The sequence below is a fragment of the Phalacrocorax aristotelis genome, chromosome 3 (assembly GCF_949628215.1).
Source record: "Phalacrocorax aristotelis chromosome 3, bGulAri2.1, whole genome shotgun sequence".
Taxonomy (NCBI): Eukaryota; Metazoa; Chordata; class Aves; order Suliformes; family Phalacrocoracidae; genus Phalacrocorax; species Phalacrocorax aristotelis.
Window position 1 is genome coordinate 18821766 of NC_134278.1, and position 26808 is coordinate 18848573.

General features: G+C 46.0%; 2 protein-coding genes across 3 annotated transcripts; one reads left to right on the forward strand and one right to left on the reverse strand.

The window, feature by feature from the left end:
• Nucleotides 1-625: 625 nt before the first annotated feature.
• Nucleotides 626-10340, reverse strand: RSAD2 (radical S-adenosyl methionine domain containing 2). Its single transcript, XM_075086879.1, has 6 exons — nt 9806-10340; nt 9440-9601; nt 8800-9029; nt 7491-7640; nt 4567-4599; nt 626-4007 (listed from the first exon to the last, which is right to left on the reverse strand). The coding sequence occupies exons 1-6, from the start codon at nt 10146-10148 to the stop codon at nt 3843-3845; spliced, it is 1083 nt and encodes a 360-aa protein (XP_074942980.1). The 5' UTR covers nt 10149-10340; the 3' UTR covers nt 626-3842.
• A 5444-nt stretch (nt 10341-15784) lies between these two features.
• On the forward strand, nt 15785-26402 carry CMPK2 (cytidine/uridine monophosphate kinase 2). 2 transcript variants are annotated; one of them, XM_075086880.1, is made up of 7 exons: nt 15785-15952; nt 16878-17206; nt 17813-18082; nt 19756-19870; nt 20908-21109; nt 21867-22100; nt 25162-26402. In XM_075086880.1, exons 3-7 carry the CDS (start codon nt 17987-17989, stop codon nt 25280-25282), a joined length of 768 nt encoding a protein of 255 aa, XP_074942981.1. In that variant the 5' UTR covers nt 15785-15952; nt 16878-17206; nt 17813-17986; the 3' UTR covers nt 25283-26402. The 2 variants fall into 2 exon arrangements, with proteins under 2 accessions (XP_074942981.1, XP_074942982.1); XM_075086881.1 differs by lacking the exon at nt 16878-17206.
• Nucleotides 26403-26808: the final 406 nt, after the last annotated feature.

Below are 26808 nucleotides of genomic sequence, written 5' to 3' on the forward strand. Positions count from 1 at the left end.
GGGGGAGGCAGGAGGCATAAAGCATCTCGCTGCAGCTCTGCTCCTGGGCACCTTCGCTGCGTTACAACATGCAGGAAAGAGCCCGGCAAAGGCAAAGCGGGGAAAAAAGCTAAGCCTCCCGCCACACGCAACGAAATACTGTGAAAAGCTCCATTTCGGGTTGCCTAGTACAGCAGTTACACTGCAGCCTGGAGAGAGACGAGCTTGAGAAGCCGCTTGTCTTTCCTCCTCCTCTAAACTGACTAGCTTCTGTCTCTTGTTTACCATAACAGAAGATAATCTTTTTTTCTGCTCAGATATTTATGGATAGTTCTGTCTTTCATAATGGCTGTCACCTGAACATCACAAGGTATTTTAACGGTCTTCTCCCAACACAGCCCAGGCCACTCAAGGGTGTAACAAATGCTTTTCATCACAAGGAGAATCACCCCTATTGTTCTCCATTTCGGCCTAGGTGCTGCCCTTGGCACTGCGCAAGCAGCCCCCTGTGCTAAACACAGACTGCATCCAGAATTACAGACCTCTTGTGAATGCAGTCACACGTTCTGCAATTATGGTTCTGGGTTATATTTAACAAAAAAAAAAAAAACAAAAACAACAAAAAAAAAAGAAATTACAGGCAAACTTAAGAAAATAGAAACATTTATTGAAATGTGCAACATACTCATGTGAAATATTTAGCACTAACTATGTGATAGTATAATTTAAAACTTAATCGTTTGTAACATTCAAATATATCAAGCATCCTTCACATTGAAAAAGAGGGCATCTTAAAATGCATCTTAAATGACAGTTCTATTCATTACCCAGGGTATACTACATGATGACTTTAACTGAAGTAACTCATTCTCCCAAACGCTCCTTCTCTACAAATTTTACAAATATGAACAGCTGCACAATGTTAGTAAACGACAGCGTAAGTTCCTTCCCAACTCAGCATCTCTAGCAAGTGCTTAGCTGCCGTACTGAGATTGCACGTGAAAACACAATTAAGCATGTCTGTGTTTACAGGGCTTGAAACTGAATCTGACTCTTCAGGAGTGCGCATGTAACCATGTACACACTTCACAATGTGCGTGTAACCTCTAAGCTTGGGAGTAGTTCTGCTGAATTCAGTAGTATTTTTCTAGTCCCGTGCTGAAAGTTAGGCCCATCTACAGAATGAAAGCCTGAAGTTCATTTTTAGTCCAACATGAACTGTGTGTATAGATTTAAAAAAAATAAACTAGGTTAATCAAGCTGTGGCCAAAAAAAAAAAAATGTCGAGATTTTACACAAAAATGAGTTTTGCATATAAAAATACAGCTAGTTATTCTTTAACTTCAATGATTGTCTGTCAAACTGTGTTATGTCAAATTCCTCATTTCCGATGTACACGACTGGCATTTCCTTTGGAAAAGGGTATCACACAGAGCAGAAACTTTTTCTTAATTATGTATGGTAGCAAGAGGCGATGCAAAATCCTTAAGATTTTAAGAAGATAACAGCTTAAAACCTTCTGATAAAATCCATCTTCAATGGCTTTATATTATTCAGTTCATTTTCACATTTTCAGCTCCAGTTTATCCTGCAGCTTCCTCTGTAGGCACAGAGGATCTCTTGCAAGGAAAGAATAGCCATTTACAGAGAAAAATGCAAAGCAAAGAATGGCAGGATTTCTGGATCTGAATGGGAGTTTGTACCCTTCACATCTGCGTGCTGTGATACAGCTGGCATTTGCTGCAGAAGCGGCAAGCTGGTAGGTTTAGTGGTACATTGATGCACTGAATCTTTCCCCATGCTGGGAATGAGCCAGCAGCAAAGGAAAATGCTTCTTTTCTATCATGCAGCGTAGATGCTGAAGATGCTCGATTTAACATTTGAGCAATGGGAATGCAGAGGAAGTCAAACCCCACAGTTACATAAATTTGCGCTGCCCGTAGTTGCTACTCAGGCAGAACTCCAACTGAGGTCAGTGAAACAGCTGCCAAAAGACTGTGGGGTTAATGTGTGTGGGCCACATTTTAAATGTCACTTAGTATTAATACAAGAAAAAAAAAAACTGAAACGTAAGTGTCTAGGAAGTGTTGTGATTGCAAAATGCAAAATACAAAGAGACAAAAGAGCACCAGTGAGACAGTACAATTACAGATAGGACAGTAATAATAGAAACTGAATTAATTATAAATGGAAACATTTTCACAGGATATTCAGAGATGCCCCTTCCTTTATTCAGAAGTAGCACCTCCTACTTATGCACTTTCCCCTTCAACTTTGGAGATGAATGCAAAACATTTGTCTTGAAAAACTCCTTAAAAAAATCGACTAGCATTATCAGAAAAAGGAAAGAAGGTGTAATTTTCTCTACACAGTACATTTAAAGCACGCTGGCTCCCAACTGCTGCAAATATTTAAATGTGTGAGACAGTCCAGGCATTGAGTTCAATGGACAGTAAGAATGAGTAGTGCCAGCTCACTCCTGCTTTGTGCAATGCTTATCCCCGTGCCCTTCATGCAGAGCTTTGGGGAGGATGGGACTAGTTAATTTTGGAAAACTGTAATTATAAAGCCATAAAAATTGCCAGAAAACCAAGAACAAGGGCAGCATATTAGACGACTGTTTTTGCAGAGGTTTTAGACTTTTCTCAATCTTATGTTGATGTTGCCAGCTCTTAAAATCAAAGACAGCTATGACAAAACCCAATTAGTTTCACTTAATACCTGCCTGTTTGTAAGCAGCAAGTAAGAATAATTACTGAGCCAAGCAACATTTAAAACAAGGCTACTTGCTATATGAACTTTGTTGTTTGTATTCCATGGCTTAGCAAAATAAATAGCATGCAAATAACGCAGACAGTATGCAACAGAAGATGTGTGTTAGGTGTGCTGTATAGTATTAATTAATTTCAGAATAAATCTTTATCAAAACTCTATGTAGGGGACAGAAAAAATGTTTAAAATATTAAGTCACTATTTGCAGATAAAAGGAAAATGGAGGAAGTTATTAATAAAATGCAAATATTGTTTTTACTGTAAATATTTGTTAGGACTAAGGTCATTGCCAACGTGAAATAAGAAGTTGCTCGCTATTGGGTAAAATGCACTTTTATGGTTTAGGACAAATATAATATTTTTTCATGACTTAAAATATATTTTCAGAGAAAATTACATCCCTCAACTTTTTTTGGCAAACACTGTGTGTATATGGAGGAGAGGGAGAACAAGGACGCTTTTACAGTTAAGTATTAAAGAACGAAAGCTGCCAAGTTTTTCATCTTGATTTCCTTTTAAATATATTCCTACAGATAATGATTCCTAGGTTTTGACTGTTATCCCTGAAAAAGGCAAGGGCTCCTTCCAAAGGACTGCCGGATGGCCCTCTTGTGATCGAGTGAGGAACTGCTATCTACCTTTCTGTATGAACGAGGTGGAAGGTGCTGCCTATGAAGAGTTTCCACTTATCCACCATTACAGCTGTTTATAATGAATTAGAGACTGGGGTGGGTTTTGGCTTATTTTCTGGCATGTGCAGTATGTATTATCTTAAAGCTGTTTCCTGTGCAACATTACTTTAACAGTTCGCCTGTAAGTCCTTCACGCAACGGAAAGCCAATTTCAGAAATCTGTTTATATGATGGCTCTGTAGGTATTTGGTAATGTTCAACCAAACCATAGATAAGAGCATAATCTACATTCTAAAAGCTTTTAACACATTCACACATAGTATTATACTGCACATCAACCTGTGCAACACACCAAGTGTAGTTAAAAACATTAGGTACTTACATACATATATACATACCCATATATACATATCCTTTTTCTTTTTACATAATGCACCTGCCCTAACTCAGTATATTGAGTTACCAGTCCAGTTTCATGTCTGCTTTACTCCACACATACTTCCCTCCTCTTTTCAGGAACATCTTCTCATCAAATCCGCTGAATTTTATCGCTGCTTCTACACCAACATCTAGGATAGACTTGGAAGGCTCTTTCCGTCCATTTCTACAGTTTAGAAACCGCATCTGGAACATCAATAGATAAGACGTTAGAAAGTCAATTTGTAAAAGCTGAATTTTTCTACAGAGTGAAATAAGTTGCAGTGCAATCTCACAAAAGCCTATGTAAGCGCATGAACAGTTTCACTCTAGTCCTTAGAAGGCTCAGAAGCTCACAGTTAGACACACTGACACATCTCAGCAGGAACAAAGCCATTCCATAGTTCCTGAAAATTAAATATTTGGTCTTCAGTTACATGTAACCTAAGTAGGCTCTTTGAAACTTAACTTTCAGGATTTCTGTATCTTTCAATTAGATAAAAACAGCAAAGACATCCTGCAAAGATACACAACTACACTTCAAGATCCCGGATACAACGACCATGCATGCAACTTGATGGTAACTCCTCCTTAGGCTATACATATATTCAAGTTCACAATATGTTTAATGGGAAAAAAATACATCTATTCCTTGTACTACATGGTGAAATTATTTTATAGAATACACAGTAAGTAGAATTGGTTATCACTGTTGTATATATACATGTATTAGCATACAAATACCAAGTATCAAACAAAGACTTACGTATTCATCCAGAATGAGATATGAATCCCTCATCTGCAACAGATGAAAAGAAAAAACTAAATTAATATACAAACCAAAATTCCATTCTAGTGAAAAACCAAGGACAAAACAAACAACTATTCCTTCAAAGCCTGATCCAAATCTTTGAAACAGGTAGTGTCTTCCCACTATTTCAGTGAGCTTCGATAAAATTTATAGAAATAAACAACAGTATTACTAGCATGACTTAATGCATGAATAAACCATGAATTACCAAAGTAATTCTTCAAATACGACCTCTCAAGTGCCAAACTGAAATGTGGATGCCCAACTGGATAAAGGTGTTTTAAATAATGTCCAAGTTTTCTCTTAACTTCTACATCAGCAGGACTTACACTGTTTTGCATACTGGAACGATCATGTCATTTTCCAAACAAATGACATGACCATTTAAGCTGGGGTGTTTCACTCCAAGAGACAAAGGTGTTCTCCCAGCTCAAAGGTGTTCTCCCAGCTCAAAAAGCTCTCAGGTCTGCACCAGGAAATAGGCCAACAGCTGAAATAAGACATGTTTGCCCAGCTAACTGGGCATCCCCTACATGACCCTCCCTAAAATTCTCTAGGTAGCTGGAGCTTGCTGCTGTGTAGAACAAGAATCTGATCAGTTTGGTGCCCATCTTTCACAGAGGTTCAATAGAAATCAGAAAGAGTCTTCTAGAACCAAACCTACTAAGGGAAGTCTACTCTTTTTTTCGTAGGACTTCTTACATGGGAAAAAAAATGTAGAAACAGTTTTGATTCTCATCTCTGATGAGTGCTCTCTCCCACTGAATGCCTTAACCAATAGACTGCACTTCTATTTCTTCATAGTAGAGGCAACCCAGTCCGCTTACTTGAGCTCTCTACACATTAAAAAAAAAACTGTGAATGGAGAGTATTAATCTGTGGAGAGGAAAAGGAAGGCAAGATGGGAGATTTAAGGCATTTGTAAACATGGTTCAACTTGGTATCTCCTCACTCAATTCATAAACTTGCTTAACAGTGGGTCTTCTAACTCTCCTCATGCCATGTATAGGGTCTGTAGGCATCTTACAAAAAGATCCTGAGCTCCACCCATAGGCACTTTACTGCAGCTAACAGAAGCTGGATGGCAGCTCATCAAGTTAACTGCTGAGCTCTGCAGTAGCACAAGGAGTCTCGTTGTGAATAAAGAGCCTGAAAGCGCAGTCCAAAGGAGTTCAGATATAGACAATGTTAAAAATGTGACTTCATTGCAGACGGGAGTACCTAGTAATATGTGTCAGGCAAAAATACTAGTACTTGTTGCTCAATACCCAATATAATGCTGACTGGGATAATATCTTACTTCATGTAGATCAATGACACTGCCATAGCATATCATAGTGAATCCCTATTAGGAAACTACGCTTAGAGTATAAAGTGTGCTTACATTAACATTCACCTTTTTCAGGATCTTGTGCCCTGGTGGGGAAGAGCTATTCAATTCCAAAGGTCCTAATTATTGTTTAGAGGTCACCACTCAGCTGTCTAAAACTCAATTTCTCCAGTTTCCGTGCTGGTACTTCATACATCCACCTCTCTGAGCAGAGGTCACAGATCACAGAATCACAGAGTGGTAGGGGTTGGAAGGGACCTCTGGAGATTATCTTGTCCACCCCCCTCATTGAGCAGGGACACCTAGAGCAGGGGGAACAGGAACACATCCAGGAGGGATTTGAATGTCCCCAGGGAAGGAGACTCCACAACCTCCCTGGGCAGCCTGTTCCACTGCTCTGTCACCCTCACAGGAAAAAAGTTTTTTCTCATCTTGAGGTGGAACTTCCCATGTTCCAACTTGTGCCCATTGCCCCTTGTCCTGTCATTGGGCACTATTGAAAAGAGTCTGGTCCCATCCTCTTGACACCCACCCTTTAGATATTTATAAGTATTGATGAGATCCCCCCTCAGTCTTCTCTTCTCCAGGCTGAACGAACCCAAGTTTCTCAGCCTTTCCTCATAAGGAATATGCTTCAGTCCCCTGATCATCTTGGTAGCTCTCCTCTGGACTTGCTCAAGCAGTTCCCTGTCCTTCTTAAACTGGGAGGCCCAGAACTGGACACAGCACTCCAGATGTGGCCTCACTAGGGCAGAGTAGAGGGGGAGGATAACCTCTCTTGATCTGCTGGCCACACTCCTTTTAATGCAGCCCAGAATATTGTTGGCCTTCTTGGCCACAAGGGCACATCGCTGGCTCATGGTCAGCTTGTTGTCCACCAGCACTCCCAGGTCCTTCTCAGCAAAGCTGCTTTCTAGCAGGTCAGCCCCCAATTGTAGTGGTGCAGGGGGTTGTTCCTCCCCAGATGCAGGACCTTGCACTTCCTTCTGTTGAATTTCATGAGGTTCCCCCCGGCCCAGCTCTCCAGCCTGTCCAGTCCTTGCTGGATGGCAGCACAGCCTTGTGGCATATCAGCCACTCCTCCCAGCTTGGTATCATCAGTGAACTTTCTGAGGTTACACTCTATCCCTTCGTCCAGGTCATTGATGAATATGTTGAACAGGGCTGGACCCAGCACAGACCCCTGGGGAACACCACTAGTGACAGGCCTCCAACCAGATTCTGCCCTGTTGATCATGACTCTCTGAGCTCTGTCATTCAGCCAGGTCCACTTGATGCTGTGAGAAGACTCCTGGTGGTTTCCACAGGACTGGGATCAATGAGTTTCTACTCTTCTGTTAATAATGTTGTGCTCAATAAAATGTCTTAAAGAAAATTTAAAACCTTGGCTTCCACTATAACAAAACCAGTTCCTGACAAATTTGTACTGTATCTCTTCTAAACCAATACAAAGAGGGAAAGTGTTAATTGCCATGGAAGCTCCTAGTTCTTTTCCATCTTTCCAACTTGGTTTCAAAATAGAGTTACAAAAGGTGAGTTTCAACTTTACCTTCTGATTAGATTCTGGTACCAAACAGGAGACATCTTTGTGGCGATCCAGGAACTGTTCAAAGTCTTCATCGCTGATAACAAATTTCTCTGCTTCTCTCAAAGCATCCTCACCAGTGTTCTCCCCTTCGATGAGCAGGCACTGGAATACCTGAAGACAAAAGGCACCTGGTAAAGATTTGATGTTTTCACTTGCCTTGAGTATAAGAGACTGTCACCATGACAAAAACCTTCAGTTGTCTCAGTAGCGATGTCTTTAGTTTTTCTGTCAGTGGAGCCACACTGACACAAATTGTGATAAGTGAATACTATACAAAGGGCATGGGCAAATTAACATTACCTAGTTTTAAATGTAATTATAAAGTTGTGGTTCATGACCATGTTTCCACAGAAATCTTAGCTGCTCTGGTCAAAGCTCAAGTTAACTTTTGTTTGAACCTCAAATAGTATGGCTGTATTATAAACGCCAGTAAGAACTATGTACAATGCAGACTATTGAGTCAATCTGTATTTTTGAAGATTTTAACCTGATTTGTGACCGTAAGTTTAACTATCTTCACATGGTCACAGAAAAGATAGAGAAGACTCCCCAGAAACAAAATGCAATAGCTTATCTATTTAACAGGCCTCCTTCTAATGGCCAGGTCCTCAATTACATTCAGACTTTGAGGGGAACAAAGGTGCCTTTGCCATCAATGTGCTCTGTAACCCCAGTAAGAAAGTAGACCAGGAACCCTGATAAAATATTAAAATGTATGTCATATTTTCCTTACACTCCCTTAGTAGGACCAAGATTTCACAGTGATTTTTTTTAATGGGAAGTCATGCATGTACACCAATTTTCATGAAGCAAATAATGAGAAATTATTCCGCAAGTTCTCCCATATTTATAAGTCACATTATCTCTACCCATTTTCAAACTGATAACAAAACGTATTTTATACACTTCCAGTAGAAAATACAATATATGCACACTAACCACTAATACTCTATAATAGAACATTAATGTACATTTACATATTGCTGATATATTGACTCTGATGTATCACCGTACACTAACTTTTCCTCATTTTCTCGACACCATGACACATTTTCAAAAGTTAAAGACTTTCCATCTTACTTTTAATATCGTAAAAAACCTAGATCTATGCATGCTGAAACATATATCATACAGTGCTGACAGGAAGTCCGCTAATGCTGGTCTGAGCTGGAGCTGGAGATCCAACTGATGTCATTAGAGGTTCAGACAACTCCAGAACTTCACCACTGCTTTCCCCTGAGGAAACCTGTGGTATACACAACTTTCTTACCTTCCAGCGCACAGGGTTGAGTGCCTTGATCTCCTCGGTCATATCTTCCTCAACGTTAAATCTGTTGATCACTGAATTTATTTTGAAAGCAACAGAATACTCTCGGCACCACTGCCTCAGTTTATGCAGATTTTCCACATGGTTCTTCTTTCCTTGACCACGGCCAATTAAAACATTGACACTCTCATCAAAACTGTCACATGAAATTGCCAGAATGTCTAAATATTCACCTGAAAACAAGTTTAAAAAAAATTGATTAATATTTAGTCCTTCAGTTAAAAGCTGCCAGGACTCTGCCCTCTTTCGCTTCCTTGTTGTCTGTCACGAAGTGCCATATAAATACAGTTCCGTGAAGTCATCACATGAACCACAAAAGCCACAGCAGTGGCATCATCAAAACACATATTCTCTGTGTGTGTGTGAATGTGTGTGTCCAGCATATGGAGACAACAGGACAAGCCGCCTATGTTCACAACACATAATTAAAAATATTTCACTGGTATTTACATTTGGTTTGCGTTTACTGTAGCCGAACCACTAACAAACAACCTCCCACTCGCACCGAAAACCGTCTTGCGGTGCGGCTGCCCCGCGGCGGCTCTGTGCGCCCCCGCCTCTGGGCACGCTGCGTTTTCCTTACCGTACTTCTTGAACCACCGCTCTCTAATCAAGCTGCCGTTGCTAACAATGCTGACACTTGGTAGCTGCAGCTCCTGCTTGCAAAACTGGACCAGTTTGCCTACAAATTCGCCTCTGTCCTGAAGAAACGGTTCCCCTCCTGAGAAATTTATTTTCTCCATTCCTAGAAAAGGACCAAAGAAAGATGCTGTGAACTTCTGCCTGCCCTATTGCCCGCTCCTTCCACAGGCTGTCAGTGACCGACTGACTGCAGCGATAGGAAGGGGGACCCCGGCCGTGGTTACAGGGATACCTTCTCCGACGCCCCTCGGTCTTGCTGGGACGCGGCCGCCGCGCACCCCGCGGCCCCGGCTCCCCCCGCACTCACCTGCCTCCTTGAGCATTGCCAGCCCCCGCTTGGCCTCCTCCAGGGGCAGCACGAAGGAGGTCTTGGCCGTGTGGAAGCAGAAGCCGCACTTGTAGTTGCACTGCCGGGTGAAGTGGTAATTGACGCTGGTGGGCGTCGGGGACGCGTCGTCCCACTCCTGCTCCCGCCGGGGGCCCGCCGGGGCGGCGGGGCTGGGGGCCGAGACCCGCCGCCAGCCGGGCAGGGGCAGGGACAGGGCGAAGGGAGCCAGGCTCCAGCACAGGGCGCCCAGCCGCCCCCGCAGCGCCGCCAGCACCGCCCGCGCCACCGCCAGCGGCAGCCGGCCCAGCACGCCCAGGGTCATGGCTCGGCTCAGCTCGGGTCGGTTCGGTTCGACGCAGGTCAGCTGGGCTGGGCTGGGCTCGGCTCGGTTAGACTCAGCTCAGGTCAGCTCGGTTCGGTTCGATTCAGGTCGGCTCGGCTCGGCTCGGCTCGGCTCGCAAGCTGCAGCGAGGCGCCCGGCGCTCGGTATTTAAAAGCGCGACTGCCCCCTCCGTCCCATCCCGTCCCGTCCCTCCCCGCCGCGGCGCTGGGTTTCGTTTTCCTTTCTCGCAGAAGGGAAACTTGGCACCGAGCTTACTCTAGCTTGCTGTTTCGCTTCTCCCACCCCAGCCCTCCCCCCGAGCCCCCGCCCCCACCCCCCACCCTCCAGACCCACTTCTGGGCCCTGGTGGGCCACCCCGAGCCCCGCCGGCTGCCCGGGGTTGGTAGCACCTCTACGTTAGAGCACGTTGAGCATCTGAGGACGCCTTTTGATATGTGGGGGCTTCAATTCTTCTGGTGAAAAAGGATGTGACCCGTGAAGCAGAGGAAAAGCTGAGCTTGTGTAACTGCGCTCCATCCTTCTCAGAGACAGCCATGAGCTCCTGGAAGTTTACACAGGTTTGCATTGCAGAGGACTCCAGGTTAGGGAGCCTGATTACTTCAGATTTATGAAAATACTTGAAGGTTCTTTAATTCTTGGTGTCCAATACCACCTAAAGCACCTCAAGCAAAACTCCTGCACCACGTTGAATATAGGGTTAGCCTTAACAGCAGGAAAAGTTGGCAGCTGCTTGAGATGACACATTGGTGGGGCAGATGGCTGCCCCCCTCATAGCAGCACCAGGAGAGACTGGCACCAAGCTGCCAGTTCCCATGTTCCTCAATTCCTCAGTGGCACAACAGCTATTGCCAGAGCAGAGCACCTCCATCATAGCACCAGTTACTCTCTGCAGTCCTCCAGTGTGTCTAGACACACCAGGATGTCCTCCACAGCTTTTCAGCCTCCACTGCCTTCAGTCAGTCTGTCCTCATTCTTGGACACTGCTGCCAAGGTATGGAGCGATACTTAAATCTCAACAGCTCCCAACTGCATGTTTTCTATGGCAGGCTGAAATTAGAGCTTCGGTCACTTCCACTGACCTGCCAGAACTGCTAATGTAGCAGGACAGTCTTGCCCTCATGTTGACTTCTTTTTTTTTTTTCCATTGAAAAAGGGATAGGAGAACCGGCTTCATCCTGTTTGCAAATTTTAATGGGAAACAGAACCTGCTTGTGAATAAAAAGTGTTTCCTTTATATTAATTAGTACTGTCATTTCTATTCTTAAGTTCCCATCACCTTTCCTTCACTTTCCTGGAGGTGATCTACTGGCTCCGTAGTGTCTGGATCAGTGAGTAACAGGGCTTTAGGTTTTCCCCTTCAGTCAGTATTTATTGTTATCTCTACCAGCTATTTTTTGCAGGAACAAATTCATGCCAGTAGGGCAGGTTGGGAGGCTTCTTGCTGTGTCTAGCCCCAGTAATGCCACCTCACAAAGGTACTGCTGCAGCATGATGGGAAACATCTCAGTTCCTGAGGCTTTCCAAAATTGTCTCTCTGAGCTTGTCAGCAGACACTATTTCAGTGAGTTACTATAGCAGGAATTATCCATGTGCCCTTCCAGTTCCTTGAGGTTTATGTAAGACACAAGCTTAAGGTTGAAAGCAGGATTTTTTATTAAAGGGTTTGTTGATCAAAACTTGAAAATGAAATTGCAAAAGGAGGATGACAAGACAATGAAGTTTAGACTGAAACCTGACATTGAAGTTACTCCTTGGCTGTTTCAGTGTTTCAATGAATTTGGATAAGTTTGGTATGCTCTGTTTCCCCCTTGCTCCATACATCCTTTCTGCTTCATGTTAGGAACTCTATCCCATTTTATCTCTTCTCTGGCCCCAAATAAAATTCCTTTCTCACCTTCTATTTTTTGTTCATGTCAAGTTGAGCCAATGCAGATATAAGGAGTACTTTTACTGACAATACTTGTGGTAAGCTCAAGATCTTAAAGGCAATCACAACAATTCAAATTGTGCATCTGAAGAAATACTCTGTTTTGTGTCTGAGTATGCCACCAAGCTCACATTCTCTGCATTTAGCTTTGCATAGAGATCTTATTGCAGGTGACAAATTATCACTTAGCTCACCTTGTCTCAGAAACTTCCCTGATCTGAATGTTTGGGCATCACAAAAGATCCACTGAGGCTGGCACAGTGACCTAGACCTATTGCAGTGTCATGGTTTAACCCCAGCCAGCAACTAAGCACAGTCCCTTCGACTCGAGTTCACACCAGAGTTCCAGCGTGTCCAGTACAGCAGCACGGAAACAGCAGTGCTGCTCTGGCCATCTATCAGCCTAGGGCATCGCCATGGCTGTTATCAAATGTTCCCAGGCACAGCAGAGCAAGATGACAAGCAGTACATCAAGCAGCAAAAGCAAAAGGCAGCTACTAGGGAGCACTAGACTCTAATATATAGTAAGGCAAGGAAGCCCCATGGAAAGCACAGGAGCCTGCCAATTAATAGCTGAACAGTAATGACAGCTATAAATTTGATCTAGCACATTCCACTCAAGCTTGTCCTTAATTCAAACCCTTCAATCACCATGCTGAGTGCCAAAAAGGACTGTCGTGGTTTAAACCCAGCTGGCAACTAAGCACCACACAGTGGCTCACTCACTCCCCACACAATGGAACGGGGGAGAGAATCGGAAGGGTAAAAGTGGGAAAACTCATGGGTTGAGATGAAGAGAGTTCAATAGGTAAAGCAAAAGCCATGTGCACAAGCAAAATAAAACAAGGAATTAATTCACTACTTCCCATGAGCAGGCAGGTGTTCAGCCATCCCCAGGGAAGCAGGGCTCTGTCATGCATAAGGGTTATTTGGGAAGACAAATGCCATCAGCCTGAATGTCCCCCCTTCCTTCTTCTTCCCCCAGCTTTCTATTGCTGAGCATGACGCCATATGGTGTGAGACATCCCTTTGGTCAGTTGGGGTCAGCTGTCCCAGCTGTGCCCCCTCCCAGCTACTTGTGCACCCCCAGCCCACTCGCTGGTGGGGTGGGGTGAGAGGCAGAAAAGGCCTTGACTCTGTGTAAGCACTGCTCAGCAGTAATGAAAACATCTATCATCATCACTGTTTCCAGCACAAATCCAAACCATAGTCCCGTACTAACTGCTATGAAGAAAATTAACTCTATCCCAACCAAAACCAGCACATGTACCTTCAGCCCTGAGCTCATTGCCTAGTGCCTCAGCTGGATAGGAAAATTAGGTTCAAAATACTTCATTTCCAAAATCGGCAAAAAATCCTCGATGATTACCAGTTTCTCTCAACACAAGACTTATATTTGATACACAAACACTCCAAAAGCATGTGAGAAGCGTGTTGCTTAATGACTCAATAAAATCAAACATTACCATTACCATTGAACTGTTTTTCTTTGAAGGGGAAGAGCTGTGTTTCAAAAAACAAAATATGCAGAGAACCTAACACTGAAGCTTATGCAAGACTTCCTGTTTTCTCTAATTTTATCTATGCTTTCTTAGAAAATGGCAATTATAAAAGCTCTCTATTTTTTGCCTCAACTAAGTATGTTTTCAGATAACACTCTTTGCATTACAGAAAAGCCCCACAAAGTAAGCCCAGACTGGGCATGCCCCTTACAGGCGTGCAAGTCCTAGCAGCCACAAGACAGACATGCACATGACCGTGCTCTATGGTGAGACCTAAGAGAAAAAACAAATGTGCGTATTTATGCACTAGCTTTGAATCTACAAGGAAAGTTGCAAGCAAGAGCTGTAGTGAGATTTTCAGTCCTGGGGCCTTCTAGAAGAGGCTCAGGAAGTCATGATGTTCTTTGAAAGCAGTACGATGTCTGATTCCTTCCCTTACTTTCCTATAGAAGTCATCCTACGGTGGGATGATGGAGTCCCAGTACTCAAAATTTTTCAGTTCTGCAAATCTGCACCAAAAAACATTTTCAACATAAACTTTTCAAAAATTATTGAATAATAGTAGTAATGGTGTACTGGGTGGTACATAGGTCCAGAACTAGCATGGAAGAATCCAACTGGATAAACATGGATAATGCTGTTGTGCTTCCTAGTTGCTGGAAAAGCAAAAATTTAGAACAATGAGATATTAATCTAAATAATGTATTTTTATTTATGTAACTGAAGAGGTTGCTTTCTCCAGCGTGGCTAGTTTGCAGTTCCAGTCATACAGTATCTTGTATAGAAAGCAAATTACTAACATGAACCAGTAACATAAATAAGGTTAAAGGAGGAGCTGTTACGTCAACTGTGAGGACCAGAAATGGCCCAAGGACAACCAGGCAAGTGACACGATGGCAGATGTAGTTTCTAGCATTTGATAAATGTATTACTCCTTACTCCACTCCCAGCTGGAAATTATCTCCCCCATTGCATCTGCAGCACCATAAATGGGATTCTGTGAAGGACCTTGTACTTGCAGTGACTCATTCCTCCTCAGGATGCATGAAACCAAGGGGTGCCACTGAAGTTACCAAATAGAAAGTTAAAACCCACATGCAATCGAGTTATGAAACACATATAAAACACAGAATGTAAATACAGACACAGATTAGGCACATTTGAAAGAAGTCTGCTATGGTTCCTTACTGGTGTGTGTGTGATCTCCAGCGCAGGAAGCATTTGAACAGATGACTCCTAGAATCTGGGACAAGATGTTGGGAAAAGGATCCTTCTGTGTCCTTTCCATACTCTCCAAACATCTGGCACTGGCCACTGTCATGGGGAGAAGAGGAGGATCTCTTGGCCTGACACTATACTAACTTCTTTGTTCTTATGATCTTATCCACAGACCTTTAACTTTATTGGAGGGCCCTTTACTGGTGCCCTTTGAACTTTATTCTGCATGAAACCCCTATATTCTATTTGTGTGTATGTTATGTAGCTACACATTTCATGGGCCTTCAACTTAAGTAATTCCTGCCTTGTGTCTCAGACAGCTGTTTATCTACATTACAGGGTGGTGCAGTTAGATATATTTTTAAAGTTCCAGGCTGATTAATTTTCAGGGTTTTTTCCTCTTTTTCCACTTCCAAAAGTTTTAAAATGGTTATACGGATTCTTGTTGTGTCTGTATCTCTTCCTCATAACTACAGTGGGCCCTCAAAGATGTGCAGAGGCTCCAAAACTGTGTTTTTCACATACTTAGCACATTTGCTCTTCAACATAATTTCATATATACTGAACACAAAATGATTAAGGTCCTTGTGAAGAAACAGAAAAATACTTACTATAAGTTAATGTCAAAACAGATTCATACTCTCTACAGTGACTTTAAATACAAAGGTCTGTTTTGTACACAAAAGGCAACTCTCTTTTCCTATATTTTAACCTGAATTGTTTGTGTATAATCTGATGGGAAAGACCTAAAATCTTGCAAGAAGATACTTTTAAGTAATTAGCCAGGAGGGCAGGCATATATGCCTATTACCAATGACCTTACAAGCCTATTACAAATGAAGAAGGAAGCACCACCAACTTGGCTCAGAAATGCTTGTAAAAAAGTTTATATCAATGCAGTGGGAGGGGAAAATGGAAAACGAAAGTAAGCTTTTTCCATTTAGTCAGCAGGGAGGAGAAAGGCAACCGTGGCATCAGGAAAACAAGAACAGAAGAGCAAGGAGCCAGACATGTCAGTGAGAAACATGGCCAGCTTTTCAAACACTTTGGAAACGAAACTAGGCTGCAGGCCAACTGGACTTCAAAAAAAAATGAATGAAAAGAAAAGTAGCAGATAAGCTTCAGTGTAGATAAAGGTAAGGCAATGAACATCATAAAAAATAATCGAAACCTTGTATACCTAATACTGAGCTCAGTAGTGACACATACATCTCAGGAAAGAGATCTCAGAGTCACTGTTGCTACCCCTCTGAAATCAGTGGCTGTCATTGTCAACAAAAAGCTCAGTACCACCCAGAAAGGTACTGAGAACAAGGGGGGTGACATTATTTTGCTTTTCTGTGAAACATTGGTATGTATAGCCATATCCTGACTAGTGGTACAGTTCAGGTCTCTACATGTCAGCAGGACCTTATGGAGTTAAAGAAGTTATCCCTGCACCTAAATGATCAAGGGGGTGAAGCAGTTGCCTTACAAGAGATTGAAGCTCTCATTTCTCACATGAACAAGCTGAGGGGAAAATCTGAGTGAGATTTACAAAACCATGAAGGTGATATTTATCACCTTCAGGTAAATGTTGAACTGTTATTCACCAAAGTCAGCAATATTATTAGAAGGGGCAACTGTTGAAACACATAGGATATGAGTTTAAAACAAATAAAATAAAATTGTTTATATGCAACAGGTTTTGCATTGCTGGAATTTGATACCCCAGGAGTTCATGGAGGTAGACTCAATCACAGAGTGAACAAGGGTTTTAGACAGATTTATGGAACAAGGGTCCATAAATAGGTGCTGAAACGAAGAGGTGAGGATGTGCTGTCTAACATTCCTTATCCAATGACAGTGGATGCTGGAGAAGCACAAGGGCTAGGGGAAGGGACCACGGATAAGCCATGCACGGCATGTCATTCTTCCAGAGCTGGAGACAAAATAATTGGATGTGAAGAGCCACTAGTCTGACTCAGTAGTGCATATTATTATGTTCTTAAAATTGCCATCTCTTTGCTTACTATATAACGAACCATGTTTTGCCCTGTATCTTCTGGCATCCATATCCAGGAACCATAGCCATGTGTTTGAGTGATGTGGAATGACACAGGAGTTCTCAGGTATGAAAAAAGACAGATTGCACCTGAAAAAGCTAGTTCAGTACCTGCTGCTGAGGCTACTGAAGAGCCTCCAAGGCTGCATTCCCAGTTCCCATTCTGGCCCAGCCTTCCACCAGCTTCCTCAGCATGGGCCGTTTCCAGCTAGTATAGCTGATCTCTAGCTGACCGACACAGCCTACCAGCTGCTTCCCTCTCCCTGCAGATATGCTAAGCAGAAGACACTTGGACAGCATGTTTGAGCTGACCAGAGGAAGACAGCAAGTTTCTGAGGAGTTTCTGGTAGAGTGTACTGGCTTGTATTGAAAGGGAGAAATAGGATTCTGCAGAGGCGCAGGTTCTCTTACATCTCAAGCTACTTGTTTTGAAAACTCAACATCCACATTTTGGGCAACATTGCTCACAGCAGCTGGCATGAAACTGACTTACAAATATTTGCAGGGCTGCTGCTTCCTGCCCCTGAGCTGATGAAGCTGAAATTGACCATCAGAAAGTCATGAAAACACTGCAGGCTTGTAAAAGTCCATTTTGCTTCCCAAATTATTTGAGCCCGTTAGTCTTGTTATCAAGGCACTGAGTAACAGAATTAAGTTAAGAGGTATGCCCTGGCAGCTCGTTGCAGAGCTTGGGCACTGCCACACAGCAAACCAGTTCAACTCGTTTTATGGTTTGCTTATCAATTTGGCCCACTCCGAGCAGCAGAGTGTATTTGTGCTTTGGGTTATTTTTTATTCTGGAGACCGCCAGGATTCAGCCACTGGAGTCCGTGGGAATGTGACCCTTTTTTCTGGGGTGGGGTGGAGGGTGGGGAGTGGGGGGAGCGGGCAGACCAGATCGCGAGGCCAAGCCCACAGTTTTCACTTTCATTTCCACTCCATCCATGCACAGAGCCATTTCCCGCGGGGCCCAAGCCCATCCACTCCAGTGCCGCGACAGCGGGAGGCGGGGAGGCAGAAAACCCTCCCCTGCGAGGCGCAGCGCTCCCCTGCCGGGCTTTGACCCGCAGCCAGGCGCTTTCCCGGCCGGCGGGTCAGTTTCGTTTCCCGCTGGCTCCGGGCGGCGATGCTGCGGTGCTGCTCCCCGGGGTCGCCGGGCCCCCGGCCCCTCCGCCGCGCCCTCCCGCCCGCCGCCTCCGCCGTCCGCGACCGCCTGAGGGAGGTGAGGGGCCGCCGAGGCTGCGGGGTTGCGGGGCCGCCGGGGCTGCGGGGCTGCGGGACCGCCGGGGCTGCGGGGCCGCCGGGGCTGCGGGGCTGCGGGACCGCCGGGGCTGCGGGGCTGCGGGACCGCCGGGGCTGCGGGGCCGCCGGGGCTGCGGGGCTGCGGGGCTGCGGGGCCGCCGAGGCTGCGGGGCCGCTGGGGCTGCGGGGCTGCGGGGCCGCTGGGGCTGCGGGGCTGCGGGACCGCCGGGGCTGCGGGGCCGCCGGGGCTGCGGGGTTGCGGGGCCGCCGGGGCTGCGGGGTTGCGGGGCCGCCGGGGCTGCGGGGCTGCGGGGCTGCGGGGCCGCTGGGGCTGCGGGACCGCCGGGGCTGCGGGGCCGCCGGGGCTGCGGGGCCGCTGGGGCTGCGGGGCTGCGGGACCGCCGGGGCTGCGGGACCGCCGGGGCTGCGGGGCCGCCGGGGCTGCGGGGCTGCGGGGCTGCGGGGCCGCTGGGGCTGCGGGGCTGCGGGACCGCCGGGGCCGCCGAGGCTGCGGGGCCGCTGGGGCTGCGGGGCCGCCGAGGCTGCGGGGTTGCGGGGCCGCCGGGGCTGCGGGGTTGCGGGGCCGCCGGGGCTGCGGGGCTGCGGGGCTGCGGGGCCGCTGGGGCTGCGGGACCGCCGGGGCTGCGGGGCCGCCGGGGCTGCGGGGCCGCTGGGGCTGCGGGGCTGCGGGACCGCCGGGGCTGCGGGACCGCCGGGGCTGCGGGGCCGCCGGGGCTGCGGGGCTGCGGGGCTGCGGGGCCGCTGGGGCTGCGGGGCTGCGGGACCGCCGGGGCCGCCGAGGCTGCGGGGCCGCTGGGGCTGCGGGGCCGCCGAGGCTGCGGGGTTGCGGGGCCGCCGGGGCTGCGGGGCTGCGGGGCCGCCGGGGCTGCGGGGTTGCGGGGCCGCCGGGGCTGCGGGGTTGCGGGGCCGCCGGGGCTGCGGGGCTGCGGGGCTGCGGGGCCGCTGGGGCTGCGGGACCGCCGGGGCTGCGGGGCCGCCGGGGCTGCGGGGCCGCTGGGGCTGCGGGGCTGCGGGACCGCCGGGGCTGCGGGACCGCCGGGGCTGCGGGGCCGCCGGGGCTGCGGGGCTGCGGGGCTGCGGGGCCGCTGGGGCTGCGGGGCTGCGGGACCGCCGGGGCCGCCGAGGCTGCGGGGCCGCTGGGGCTGCGGGGCCGCCGAGGCTGCGGGGTTGCGGGGCCGCCGGGGCTGCGGGGCTGCGGGGCCGCCGGGGCTGCGGGGTTGCGGGGCCGCCGGGGCTGCGGGGTTGCGGGGCCGCCGGGGCTGCGGGGCTGCGGGGCTGCGGGGCCGCTGGGGCTGCGGGACCGCCGGGGCTGCGGGGCCGCCGGGGCTGCGGGGCCGCTGGGGCTGCGGGGCTGCGGGACCGCCGGGGCTGCGGGACCGCCGGGGCTGCGGGGCCGCCGGGGCTGCGGGGCTGCGGGGCTGCGGGGCCGCTGGGGCTGCGGGGCTGCGGGACCGCCGGGGCTGCGGGGCCGCCGGGGCTGCGGGGCTGCGGGGCTGCGGGGCCGCCGGGGCTGCGGGGCCGCCGGGGCTGCGGGACCGCGGGGCGCGGTGTTCGGGACTTCCAGCTGCGCGGGGTGATGCGAGGGCAGCCTGTGCGGGCGGCGGGAGCAGAGGGTGACAGCTCTCCTTGCAGTGCGCAGCGCGGCTCCCGGAGGCTGGGGCCGTACTCGACCTGCTGGAGAAATGCCCTGAGCACCAGAAGAAGGGAAGTTTTCCCGTCGTGGTTTTTGAGGGGCTGGATGCCACAGGTAAGAGCAATGTGTGGTTGAAGAGCTGCAGATGAGAAATTGTTGGAAAGCAACCGCTATGGCTTTCAGCCAGGCGTGAGGCTTAAAAATTCAGAAAAAATCCTGGAAACCTGTCACAGATTTGAAAGAATTAGTAATATAAATCCCAGTCTGTCTTCTCTTATTTGTAAAAGATCAAACAGTCTATGCTGATTTTCATTTAGCGGGTGAATTCCTTGTTGGTATAAATGAAAGAATACCAAGAGTGGAGTACTGGAAATTAAATTTCTTGTGCAGATGATGAGTCACAGAATCAGAGAACGGCAGGGGTTGGAAGGGACCTCTGGAGATCATCTTGTCCAACCCCCCTGCTTGAGCAGGGACACCCAGAGCAGGGGGCACAGGAACGCGTCCAAGCGGGATTTGAACGTCTCCAGGGAAGGAGACTCCACAGCCTCTCTGGGCAGCCTGTGCCCCTGCTCTGTCACCCTCACAGGAAAGAAGTTTCTTCTCATGTTTACATGGAACTTCCTTTTAACAGAAACATACTTTTACCAGAGAGTTTTCACATAAATGAACTAAACCAGTGATAGTCTGGGGAACTGGCAGCAGTTTGTCTCAGAGAGAAATATTAGTTGCCTCTGAATAACTTTTTTTTTTTTTTCTGTATTTTTGGTTAAAGAGAACTGAAAAGGCCCTCTAAAAAGAATTTATTGGGTGACGGTGTTGCAATATCCACATGAATTGTGACATAGGAAAGTACTGTAAATGGATAGAGAAATTGCCATGTGTTTAATGTATTTAAAGGAGTGAAGACAGAAAGCTGGGAAGAGGGAGCGGAGGAAGGCCCTGAGAGGAGGAAGTGGAGTAATAATTCCTGGAGCCAGGAATCATAATCATTTTCCACTGAAAACCTTACCACAAGATACTCAGGTTACATAGTCAGGTGTCAGAACATGTGCTCCGGGTGAACATATAGAAGCATTTTTCAGTTTTTAAAACTCAGTTGAATCTGATATGTAATGTAACAAATGTTTCCTACTGTAAACAAAATGCAGGCAAAACCACTGTAACCCAGTCTGTCAAGGATACCCTGAATGGCATTCTTCTAAGGTCTCCACCAGCCTGCATCAGCCAGTGGAGGACAATATTTGATGACGAGCCAGCACCCATTAAAAGAGCATTTTATGCTGCAGGCAACTACATTCTTGCTTCAGAAATAGCAAAAGCATCCACTCAGGCACCTGTGATCATAGACAGGTTTGTATATTTAAGAAGTCCTCTTATATGTCATGTATATGTATGTTTTTGTCGTTTCTTGTTTTCACTAACAGCGTAGGCAGCTTTCAGTATTACTCTTAATAAAGAAAGTCTAGATGTACTTTGAAACCCCTAGCTTGTTTCAGTAGATGTACTCTAACCTCTCCCTACAGCACACATACACAGAAGTTGTTTGCATATGTGTGAGTGCCATTTTTAACCAGCCTCAAAACCACTGAAATATCGAAAATACAAATATAGAAAATACAGTGCCTCATAGTGGTGGGTATATTAAATGCAAGTGAAATGCATAACCATTAATAAAGACCATCTTCATTCACATGTAGCTGAAGTTTGTGTGTTCTCTACCAAATCTATCACATGAAGTAGGATGGGAATCACAAAAATGAGACTTTGAGTATTGTCTTTGGATATATAATGCAACTCTTCGTTTGACCTCTCTTATTATATGAGAATACTTTCTTTTGTTGTCTGGAACACTCTTTGCTTAATGTGTAGCTTCTGCCATATGTTTTAATTAATGATTCACAGTAATACTGAATATTGCATTGAGTATTATCACTGTTAAGAAAAAATGGATAGCAGAGAATTGTTCTTTACAGTTCCCTTCAAAACCACATTGTCACCTACCTAGTCATTATTGCACTTGTCATTATATTGACACTTGTCTCCTATATTACTGAAGAGTTAGTATCCTCTTTAAAATTTCTCTCTCCTTTTTGTATTTTCCTGACAGATACTGGCACAGCACAGCTGCTTACACAATTGCCACTGAAATAAATGGGAAAGTCCAGGATCTTCCACCAGTTCATGATGAGGTCTACCAGTGGCCTGAGGATCTACTTAAACCTGATCTTGTTCTCCTCCTGACTGTTGACCCTGAGGAACGAGTTCAGAGGCTTCGGTGTCGGGGGCTGGAGAAAACAAAGGAGGAAGCTGAGTTGGAAGCTAACAGCTTGTTTCGCCAAAGGTACACCCTAACAAGGAATAAGAGGATGGAGGCAGTCTTGGCTCCCATGGGATCAGCAGCAAAATGTCCCACTCACATTACTGGGAGAAGGACTTCCTATGTCTAAGCTTTTGGGTTGGGGTTTTTGTTGGAAAGAGTTTGTGGCTGAGGAGGGTAAATTCTCTCTCTTCTGACTGAAAATGTTTGAAAGCTGCAGGTGAAGAACTTTGTTGTCCTGCAAAGGACCTTGGAGTTAAAATACTTGTATTTTGCTACTTGCTTCTTGTATTGTAGCACCTTTCTTATTGAGGTCATGAAGGAGAGAGACTTAAAATTTCCAGAACTGGGAAGCAAGAAGTTGAAACACTTCTTCCCCAGAAAAGTCTGGAATTGAGCTCCAGATTAGAAGAACAAAATTTAGATCTCCTGTTGTAGATGTCTTTAGTTGTGCTAAGTGTTTCAGGTCCCAATATAGTCAATATACTCAATGGAACCTTTGAAATTATTCAGCTCACCACCCGCTTGGAGCCCAGTGACCTAAGTGTAAGTATCTAGAGCCATTTGATATGATCTGAGACATCTGCGTGAGGCTGGCAGATGTGATGCAGAACCTGTAGACCCTTTCTGGACCAGCAACTGGAAGCTAAATGAGATACTCCAGTGCATCTCAAGCAGTACTAGGTACATCTGCTCAGGCAATGGAATTGCACCCTGAGTATCCTCCTTCAGGGTGCCCTGAATTGCTGTCTAGGCTCCGCCAAATGTATTGGTTAGATCATCATTGTCTACAGTGGAAAATTAAATATCTAGTGCTCATGTAGTTACCTTAGTATAGAGACCTGAATTTTGGTGTCCCTATCTACAAATTGCAAACCTAAATTCTACCTCCAGGGTTTTAGCATTTCTGATTATGATATACCTTAAAAATATCCATTGCTTTATTCTGCCAGAAGCTGTGTGTGGACATGCAGTACATGTAGGGGGACCTGCAGAGGGATGAGAGTGAGCCAAGGAAACATGCTGCCACTTAAGAATCTTTCATGTTTCAATTTTGTTGCTTCTTATTCCTGCCAGAAAGCCTTTGGTTCTTTCTACTTGTTAATTATCGAATTATAGAATCATAGAATAAGGTTGGAAAAGACCTCTAGGATCATCAAGTCCAACCATCAACCCAAAACTACCATGCCTCCTAAACCATGCCCTGAAGTGGCACGTCTACATGTCTTTTAAATACCTCCAGGGATGGTGAAACCATCACTCCTCAGGGCAGCCTCTTCCAATCCCTGACAAGCCTTTCAGTAATGACATTTTTTCTAATCTCCAGTCTAAACAACCCCTGACGCAGCTTGAAGCCATTTGCTCTCGTTCTATCACTTGTTACTTGGGAGAAGAGACCAACACCCACCTCACTACAACCTCCTTCCAGGTAGTTGTAGAGCGCGATAAGGTCTCCCCTCAGCCTCCTCTTCTCCAGAATAAACAACCCCAGTTCCCTCAACCTCTCCAATAAGACCTGCTTTCCAGACCCTTCCCAGCTTTGTTGCCCTTCTCTGGACACGCTCCAGCAACTCAATGTCCTTTTTATACTGAGGGGCCCAAAACTGAACACAGGATTCGAGGTGTGGCCTCACCAGTGCTGAGTACAGGGGCACAATCACCTCCCTGCTCCTGCTGGCCGCACTCTTCCTGATACAAGCCTGGATGCTGTTGGCCTTCTTGGCCACCTGGGCACACAGCTGGCTCATGTTCAGCTGGCTGTCAGCCAGCACCCACAGGTCCTTCTCCTCCAGGCAGCTCTCCAGCCACTCTTCCCCAGGCCTGTAGCGTTGCAAGGGGTTGTTGTGACCAAAGTGCAGGACTCAGCACTGAGCCTTGTTAAACCTCATACAATTGTCCTCAGCCCATTGGTGCAGCCTGTTCAGATCCCTCTGCAGATCTTTCATACCCATGAGCAGATCAACGCTCCCACCCAACTTGATGTCGTCTGCAGGCTTACTGAGGGTCACTTGATCCCCTCATCACGATCATTGATAAAGATATTAAACAAGACTGGCCCAAAATTGAGCCCTGGAGAACCCCGCTCGTGACTGTCTGCCAACTGGATTTAGCTCCATTCACCTCAACTCTCTGGGTCTTGGACATCCAGCCATTTTTTTACCCAGTGAAGAGCACACCTATCCAAGCCATGAGTCGCCAGCTTCTCTAGGAGGATACTGTGGGAGACAGTGTCAGAGGCTTTACTGAAGTCCAGGTAGACAACATCCACAGCCTTTCCCTCATCCACTAGGCGGGTCACCTGGTCATAGAAGGAGATCAGGTTAGTCAGGCAGGACCTGCCTTTCTTGAAGCCATGCTGGCTGGGCCTGATGCTCTGGTTGTTTTGCACTTGTCTGGGGAGTTCAGTGAAGATGTCAGCCTGGATGTGAGAACATTCAGAATCTTGCTTGATTCCTGTTATGACTTGTGTCCTGAATGTTTGGCATTATTAATTCTTGTGGGAACACAGAAAATTATACTCACTTTCTCATTCACATCCTCATAGACTAAATGTGGGAGAGTTCTGCGTTATGAGAAGGCTTATAGTCTAAGCAAAGAGGTTTTCATCCTGTATTTCATTCCAGTATTCATTTGGTTAGCAAAGTGGATCAGAGGAAAGGGTAAACAACACGTGAACTTTGTAATCTAGTTCTCCAGTGACTCAAAGCTGAGATCAGTCAGTGAGCACACCTACACAATGCCATGCCTTATAGTTCAGAGACACCTTAGCAGGCTCTGAGTAAATTAAATCAGGTGTTAGAAGCAGCTGTCCACTGTGCTGCTGTACTGCACAGTATCCAGTGCTAAGCTGTAAAGAAAGACATACTTTAAAGCCATGCCATGTGAATATAGATAGAGCTCTGGGAATCATGTCAAGGAAACTATTCACTTTGAGGTTCGTATTGTAATAGTTACTAACGGTTTATTGCTCTTTGCTGTAGATTTCATTCTGTGATGTGAAGACTTTCTTCCAAGATGCATGACTAGTGGCATTTCATGTCCCTGCAATTTGTACTTTCATTTATCTTGTTTGGTTTTTAAATAGGGTTGAAGAGTCATACAGAAGGATGGTGAATCCTGCGTGCCAAGAAGTCGATGCCAGCCCCTCCAAGGAAGAGGTTCTCAATACAGTGCTACAACTAATTAAAAAACACTGTGCTTTGTGAAAGCAATTTATGTGTAATAGCACTTAAAAGATACTTTTCATTGTCCCTCTATTCTTGCTACCTGAAAATCCACTGTGATGTCTTTCATCCCACAGAAGAATCTTCTTTCTTCTGTCAACAGCAGTCCAGGCAGGTTATCTGATTTACCATTGCCATTGCCTACTGGGACTTTTCTGTATAAGGCAAAATACCATTCCCGCGTTGTTCAGCTTTCTTAGTGAAGCCACAGACACACTACAGTCAGGTACAAAGTACCTCAGAGTGCTCTCTGACACTGTGACATTTCAAGACGGTATCGTGTTGCATCTTCATCACCAGGAGACCCTGTTCCCACATCTGTTGTGTGCCAGAATTTACTGGACTGCAGCAGAAGCGTTAGGTGCCCAAGGAGAGCCTGAAACGTCATCCAGCAGCAAACAATTAAATGATCATAACATTGAGGAACAGAGAATCCAGTGGCACAGTGTTGTTTACTGGACTAGAGGATGAGCAGCCGCTGCTGTGATGTGCATCCTGTGAAAAAAAGTGTCATAACTGAGGGCCAATAAGCATCTAGGCCTCTAAGTAATAAAGTCGAAGCCTGTCAACATATGCAACTGAAATATCAATTCATTTCAGAGGGAAACAGGAGGATGCTGACATATTAGAAACACACACCTGAGGAAAACCTGAAATTAAAAACATTTGATAAATGACTGCTAAAATTTATTTCTACAGACCTTTTCTATATCCTATTAATAGCTTAGTTAACGTGAATTTCTGTTCTTTTGAGAGAATGTGAAGTGGAAAACCGCAGAGAATCTGAGCAATGTGAATGATTATACCTTTTCTCTTCACCATTTCTTTCTCGTGTGGGTTTTTGGACATGTTGAATGTGAAAGCAGGCTACAGCAGCTCTCCAAAGTCTTATTTTTATATACTTCAGTTTCGCTATTGTTACGCGTAAGTGTAAAACTAAACATGTGGATAAGCCTTTGTGGGGTCAGAAATGAACTGCAGATCCAGAAAGAACATAACTAAAATGTAGATTTGATTTAAAACACTCTTTTTATTTACTTTCCTTTGTTAAGCAAGTGGAATTATCAATTAATCTGTCTTGTAAATAAAAATGTACTCAGTACTGCAGTTTCTGTATCCAATCTGTGTATGCAAGGTGATAGAGAGAAAAACTTCTAAAAATACGCTTTATTCATGCACTGCTTAATCTCTGTGAGTATATGCTAGTAATATAATGCATTTATACATACTAGTAATAGACACTATTGTATTTGGTGTATTATTTGTATAACAGTAGTCTTGGGATTTACCATACATGCAGACTGGAAATATATGGTTGTTCCACTTATTTTAGAAATTACGAAGCATTCAGATATTCAGTCCTGGATAAAGGAAATTCGCGTATAGGGAGCATCACTGCACATGGATGATCAGGATACAAATAGTGACAAATGTTTTGCCACCTTAGCTTTTCCGGTCAAGAGACCACTTGGCCTGAGGAATGCCACTAAAAGCCTTTTCTGCTTATG